This window comes from Cyclopterus lumpus, chromosome 24, assembly GCF_009769545.1.
Source record: "Cyclopterus lumpus isolate fCycLum1 chromosome 24, fCycLum1.pri, whole genome shotgun sequence".
Lineage (NCBI taxonomy): Eukaryota > Metazoa > Chordata > Actinopteri > Perciformes > Cyclopteridae > Cyclopterus > Cyclopterus lumpus.
This window is the reverse complement of record NC_046989.1, coordinates 2,603,709-2,610,312: the sequence shown is the minus strand read 5'-3', so window position 1 is coordinate 2,610,312 and position 6,604 is coordinate 2,603,709. Positions and strand designations below refer to the sequence as shown.

The 6,604-nt window shown below is 40.4% G+C and overlaps 1 protein-coding gene across 4 annotated transcripts; it reads right to left on the bottom strand.

Annotated features, from left to right (window-relative positions):
• Positions 1-643: 643 nt before the first annotated feature.
• LOC117727772 lies at positions 644-6,202 on the bottom strand. Of its 4 annotated transcripts, none has more exons than XM_034528235.1 (12): positions 5,995-6,202; positions 4,618-4,926; positions 4,314-4,523; positions 3,656-3,706; positions 3,080-3,391; positions 2,725-2,985; positions 2,143-2,460; positions 1,788-2,048; positions 1,607-1,642; positions 1,391-1,492; positions 1,281-1,309; positions 644-941 (listed from the first exon to the last, which is right to left on the bottom strand). In XM_034528235.1, the coding sequence occupies exons 1-12, from the start codon at positions 6,056-6,058 to the stop codon at positions 810-812; spliced, it is 2,085 nt and encodes a 694-aa protein (XP_034384126.1). In that variant the 5' UTR covers positions 6,059-6,202; the 3' UTR covers positions 644-809. The 4 variants fall into 4 exon arrangements, with proteins under 4 accessions (XP_034384126.1, XP_034384125.1, XP_034384128.1 ...); XM_034528234.1 differs by having other exon boundaries at positions 645-941; positions 4,618-4,929; XM_034528237.1 differs by lacking the exons at positions 3,656-3,706; positions 4,314-4,523; positions 4,618-4,926 and having other exon boundaries at positions 645-941; positions 3,080-3,388.
• Positions 6,203-6,604: the final 402 nt, after the last annotated feature.

The following is a 6,604-nucleotide window of genomic DNA, read 5'->3' as shown; positions in this document are numbered from 1 at the left end:
TTCCTCTGAACACGGAGGGACCAAAGTGATGCCAATCTGCTGCAGCTTAGAAAACTAAAGCTGAACCTTAAACTCAGATACATTATGCAACAGGAGGCCAATTTAGATTTAAGATTATATTCATCTTTATTGTTATTGCACAGAGTACAAAAACTGAGATAATAAAATGCAGTTTAAGCAGTAAAACAAAAATCAGTATAAGGTAAGTAGAAAATATAATGTAAATGTGTATAAAGTTATATATATACATATATATATACGTGTATATATATGTGTATATATACATACACATATATATATACACATATATATATATGTGTATATATATGTGTGTATATATATAGCTGTATATACACATATATATATACACATATATATATACGTGTATACATATGTGTGTATATATATAGATGTATATACACATATATATACACACGTATATATATATATATATATATACATATATATATATATATGTGTATATATATGTATATATGTATATATGTGTGTGTATATATATATAGATGTATATTTACACATATATATATACACATATATATGTGTATATATATATATATATATGTGTGTATATATACATGTGTATATATATATGTGTATATATATATATATGTGTATATATATACACACATATATATATAGATATGTGTGTATATATATATATGTGTGTATATATATATAAATATATAAATATAGATGTAACTTTGCACATAAAACATCTGAATGATCATCTTCTCCCTCTATGATGTCTGGATATCTAACAGCAGTGAACTCTGTGTTGATGTTGTTCATCAGTCCAGTGAGACGGAGGCAGAAGCTTCTCCAATGTCGTCATAGATGCCATCTTCCTCTTCCTCCTCCTCTTCCTCCTCCTCCTCCTCTTCCTCCTCCTTCTCTTCCTCCTCCTCTTCCTCATGACGCTCCTGTAAACAACAACACAACCCACCTGAGAACGAGCACGAGGAAACCCAGAACAAGCGTCACTGGTCATCGGCCTCCATTGAAGTGGATCCGTGCAGAGGGGTTGACTCCACTCTCTGGTCCCTTTGGAGCCTTTTGTTTCTTACATATCATTTTAATCTTGTTGCTATTGTTAATGTTGCTTTTCCCAATGAACCTTAACATAGCTGTAAAATGAGCTCAGCTTTGATTATTCTCTTCCTGCTTCTCCGTCTGTCTTTTGTACTTCCAGAGTGAAAAGTGGAGCACAAATATGTCCAATGTGGTTTGACTCTTTAACTTCATTGTCTGGTTCAACTCACTGTGACTTCTTCCATCAGACGTTTGTTCACTGAAAACAGAAGAAAGAGAGTTGAGCTTCAACGTTGACCTCCAGGTTCATGAGCCCTTCTTGTGAATAAAGGTTCCTCACCTTTAGTCCTGGTCCAGATGTTGACGGTAACAACGCTCATTATGAGTGCGGCTAAACCCAGAACCACAACGATGGACCTGGTCCAGTCTGAGGAGGGAAGGGCTGAAGGGAGTCCGAGGGTTTTGTACATGACGAGATGTTTGTTAGTGTTCTTGTGCTGCTTCTATCTCTAATATCTGATATATTATTTTTGTATGTGCTGTTGTTGTGTACTACCTTGATCTGTTTGGTTGATGTCCTTTTCAGATCTCACTGTTGTTGCATCATAACCGTAACAAATAAAATAACAAAATGCAACGAGAAAAACTTCAGACATCATGACAGAGTGATACAATATTAAAAACTCAAATCTAAACTAATATTGGTGTTCATTTTAAACGGCTCTTCATGTTCTCACCTGAGGACGGAGGACGAAGGAAGGGGAACTGATGCACTCTTCCACTGTCACCATCAGTCACTTCACATTTCAATAACTCATAAGACTTCTGATCAACGTGAGATTTCTTAATCGTCAACCAGGCTGAACATGGACGCTGTGATGTCACCACATCGTTCTCTTTGCCCTCATTCATCCACTTCACTCTGTGGTTACATCTGTCACTGAATGTCAACACAGAGCAGATAAACGTGACCTCATCAGGGTTCTTCTGCTCACTCACTGGTGAAGACGGAGACGTTGAGATTATTATTATAATGTTGCAGGATATTGATCTAAGGAGACAGTTTGAAAACATTATGATGTGAATACTCACTGGTGACGACAGAGAGATGAACCGCAGCATGTTCTTGTGTTCCTGTTCTGAACTCTCTGCAGTCATAACGACCTCCATCTTCAACTGAGACCTTCTTTATGACCAGAGAACAATTCTCTGAAACACTCAGTCTGTCTGATTTATATTCTGCTCCTTTATGAATCTTCCCATATTTAAACAGTATTTCTGCCTTTCCTGAACCAATGAAGAACCAAGTAATCCTGTTACACTCGTCCTGATCAGGTGTCACGTTCCCACAAAGCAAAGTGACTTCATCTCCAGCTCTGACGGTGAAGAAGGAATGTTCCACAGATGCTGCTGTTGATAAATATAAAACATATGACTGTATAATTAATATGTAGGGTTGTGATAATGTTAATAAGTTATCAAATGTGAGTCATTCTCTGTTTTCCAGAGTTCTTCGTCATCCTGAAGGTCCAAACAGAACCTGTCAGTCTGAGGAGGGAAGGGCTGAAGGGAGTCCGAGGGTTAGAGAACGATGTGGTTTTAAAAGCTCCAACATGAACCACTTCTTTGGTTAATCATCCACAAGAGATTTTAAACAGCTCTTCATGTTCTCACCTGAGGACGGAGGACGAAGGAAGGGGAACTGATGCACTCTTCCACTGTAACCATCAGTCACTTCACATTTCAATAACTCATAAGACTTCTGATCAACGTGAGATTTCTTAATCATCAACCAGGCTGAACATGGACGCTGTGATGTCACCACATCGTTCTCTTTGCCCTCATTCATCCACTTCACTCTGTGTCTACATCTGTCACTGAATGTCAACACAGAGCAGATAAACGTGACCTCATCAGGGTTCTTCAGCTCACTCACTGGTGAAGACGGAGACGTTGAGATTATTATTATAATGTTGCAGGATATTGATCTAAGGAGACAGTTTGAAAACATTATGATGTGAATACTCACTGGTGACGACAGAGAGAAAAACCACAGCATCTTGATTTTCTTTTCGCTCTCTGCACTGATAAAGACCTTCATCTTCATCTGAGACCTTCTTTATGACCAGAGAACAATTCTCTGAAACACTCAGTCTGTCTGATTTATCTTCTGCTTCTTTATGAATCTTCCCATATTCAAACAGTGTTTCTCTATTTCCTGAACCAATGAAGAGCCAAGTAGTCCTGTCACACTCGTCCTGATCAGGTGTCACGTTCTCACAAAGCAAAGTGACTTCATCTCCAGCTCTGACGGTGAAGAAGGAATGTTCCACAGATGCTGCTGTTGACAGATATAAAACATATGACTGTATAATTAATATGTAGGGTTGTGATAATGTTAATAAGTTATCAAATGTGAGTCATTCTCTGTTTTCCAGAGTTCTTCGTCATCCTGAAGGTCCAAACAGAACCTGCCAGTCTGAGGAGGGAAGGGCTGAAGGGAGTCCGAGGGTTAGAGAACGATGTGGTTTTAAAAGCTCCAACATGAACCACTTCTTTGGTTAATCATCCACAAGAGATTTTAAACAGCTCTTCATGTTCTCACCTGAGGACGGAGGACGAAGGAAGGGGAACTGATGCACGCTTCCACTGTCACCATCTGTCACAACCGTCACTAGACGGTAGTGCTTTTATTTTTGTTGTCTTGTCACTTCCTGTTGTACTTTGAAATCATCCTCCTGTGTCATGTCTGCTGTCTTTACTTCCTCATATGTGATTACCTCTCCCTGCCCTGATGTGTTTCACCTGTGTCTCGTTAACTCCCCTCCCAGTGTGTATATATACTCTGTGCTTCACTTGTCTCGTTGCCAGTTCGTTTTTCTTCACCTGTGAGTCAACTTACCAGCGGTCTTCCTGCCTGATATCCTGTTCTGATTCCGACGTCCCTTCGTTTCCGAGTAAGCCCGATCCCTGCCTGTACCTCTGCCGAGTTTGACTGCCTTCCTGTGAATGACCCTGGACTGTTTACGTTGACGATTCTACTCTCCCCTGAGTGAGACAGCTGCTCTCACCACAGCGGGTCAGAGCCTTGCCGACCGGCCTCAGTCCCTCCCCAGTTACATCGGGAGAACCTTCGGCGGTCCTTCTCCAGAGACTCTATCCTGTTGCAATATTACCTTTATCAATAAAGGAATCCTTGTGAACTTTACTCTCTGCCTCGGGTCGTGCATTTGGGTTCTTTCATTAGTGCTCCGGCGTGACACCATCAGTCACTTCACATTTCAATAACTCATAAGACTTCTGATCAACGTGAGATTTCTTAATCATCAACCAGGCTGAACATGGACGCTGTGATGTCACCACATCGTTCTCTTTGCCCTCATTCATCCACTTCACTGTGTGGTAACATCTGTCACTGAATGTCACCACAGAGCAGATAAACGTGACCTCATCAGGGTTCTTCAGCTCACTCACTGGTGAAGACGGAGACGTTGAGATTATTATTATAATGTTGCAGGATATTGATCTAAGGAGACAGTTTGAAAACATTGTGATATGAATACTCACTGGTGACGACAGAGAGAAAAACCACAGCATCTTGATTTTCTTTTCGCTCTCTGCACTGATAAAGACCTTCATCTTCATCTGAGACCTTCTTTATGACCAGAGAACAATTCTCTGAAACACTCAGTCTGTCTGATTTATATTCTGCTCCTTTATGAATCTTCCCATCGTCAAACAGTATTTCTGCCTTTCCTGAACCAATGAAGAGCCAAGTAGTCCTGTCACACTCGTCCTGATCAGGTGTCACGTTCTCACAAGGCAAAGTGACTTCATCTCCAGCTCTGACGGTGAAGAAGGAATGTTCCACAGATGCTGCTGTTGATAAATATAAAACATATGACTGTATAATTAATACGTAGGGTTGTGATAATGTTAATAAGTTATCAAATGTGAGTCATTCTCTGTTTTCCAGAGTTCTTCGTCATCCTGAAGGTCCAAACAGAACCTGCCAGTCTGAGGAGGGAAGGGCTGAAGGGAGTCCGAGGGTTAGAGAACGATGTGGTTTTAAAAGCTCCAACATGAACCACTTCTTTGGTTAATCATCCACAAGAGATTTTAAACAGCTCTTCATGTTCTCACCTGAGGACGAAGGAAGGGGAACTGATGCACTCTTCTAGTGTAACCATCAGTCACTTTACATTTCAATAACTCATAAGACTTCTGATCAACGTGAGATTTCTTAATCATCAACCAGGCTGAACATGGACGCTGTAATGTCACCACATCGTTCTCTTTGCCCTCATTCATCCACTTCACTCTGTGTTTACATCTGTCACTGAATGTCACCACAGAGCAGATAAACGTGACCTCATCAGGGTTCTTCAGCTCACTCACTGGTGAAGACGGAGACGTTGAGATTATTATTATAATGTTGCAGGATATTGATCTAAGGAGACAGTTTGAAAACATTATGATAGAATACTCACTGGTGACGACAGAGAGAACAACCACAGCATCTTGATTTTCTTTTCGCTCTCTGCACTGATAAAGACCTCCATCTTCATCTGAGACCTTCTTTATGACCAGAGAACATTTCTCTGAAACACTCAGTCTGTCTGATTTATATTCTGCTTCTTTATGAATCTTCCCATATTCAAACAGTGTTTCTCTATTTCCTGAACCAATGAAGAGCCAAGTAGTCCTGTCACACTCGTCCTGATCAGGTGTCACGTTCTCACAAAGCAAAGTGACTTCATCTCCAGCTCTGACGGTGAAGGATGAATGTTCCACAGATGCTGCTGTTGATAAATATAAAACATATGACTGTATAATTAATATGTAGGGTTGTGATAATGTTAATAAGTTATCAAATGTGAGTCATTCTCTGTTTTCCAGAGTTCTTCGTCATCCTGAAGGTCCAAACAGAACCTGCAGGCTCACCTGTAGAGCTCAACACCTGCAGCATCAGGAATGAAGACGTTACAATCCGTCTGAGTTCAGCCATCTTGTTTCTCTCCTGGTTTCACGCTCTCAACTGGCAACGTCTCCGATGCTGCTTCAAGATGAACGTCTACTTCCTGTGGTCGCCTCCTCACACTGACGCCTACTTCCTGTGGACGCCTCCTCACACTGACGCCTACTTCCTGTGGTCGCCTCCTCAGTTGGCTGTTGAAGTTATGTTTGATATTAACCTTTAATACAAGAGAACCCCCATGAACACCGCTCAGCATCTGGTGACCTTGAGAGACGCTCCACTTGACAATACTTTGACTTACAGTCAGTAGTAAAGATTATACACATGCACATATAAATATTATTATGATTATACACATGCACATATAAATATTATTATGATTATACACATGCACATATAAATATTATTATGATTATACACATGCACATATAAATATTATTATGATTATACACATGCACACGCACACACACACGTGTATGCACACACACACACACATGCACACACACACACACACACGTATGCACACATACACACATGCACACACACACACACACATGTATGCACACATACACACAT

What these genes read in the sequence shown, in the direction of transcription:
- LOC117727772 (XM_034528234.1), bottom strand. Translation starts at nt 6,058, where the DNA reads ATGGCTGAACTCAGACGGATTGTAACGTCTTCATTCCTGATGCTGCAG. An exon ending in CCTTCGTCCTCCGTCCTCAG is followed by an intron (nt 3,392 to 3,655) that starts GTGAGAACATGA and finishes ATCTGTCAACAG; the next exon opens with CAGCATCTGTGGAACATTCC. An exon ending in CCTTCGTCCTCCGTCCTCAG is followed by an intron (nt 1,643 to 1,787) that starts GTGAGAACATGA and finishes ATGCAACAACAG; the next exon opens with TGAGATCTGAAAAGGACATC.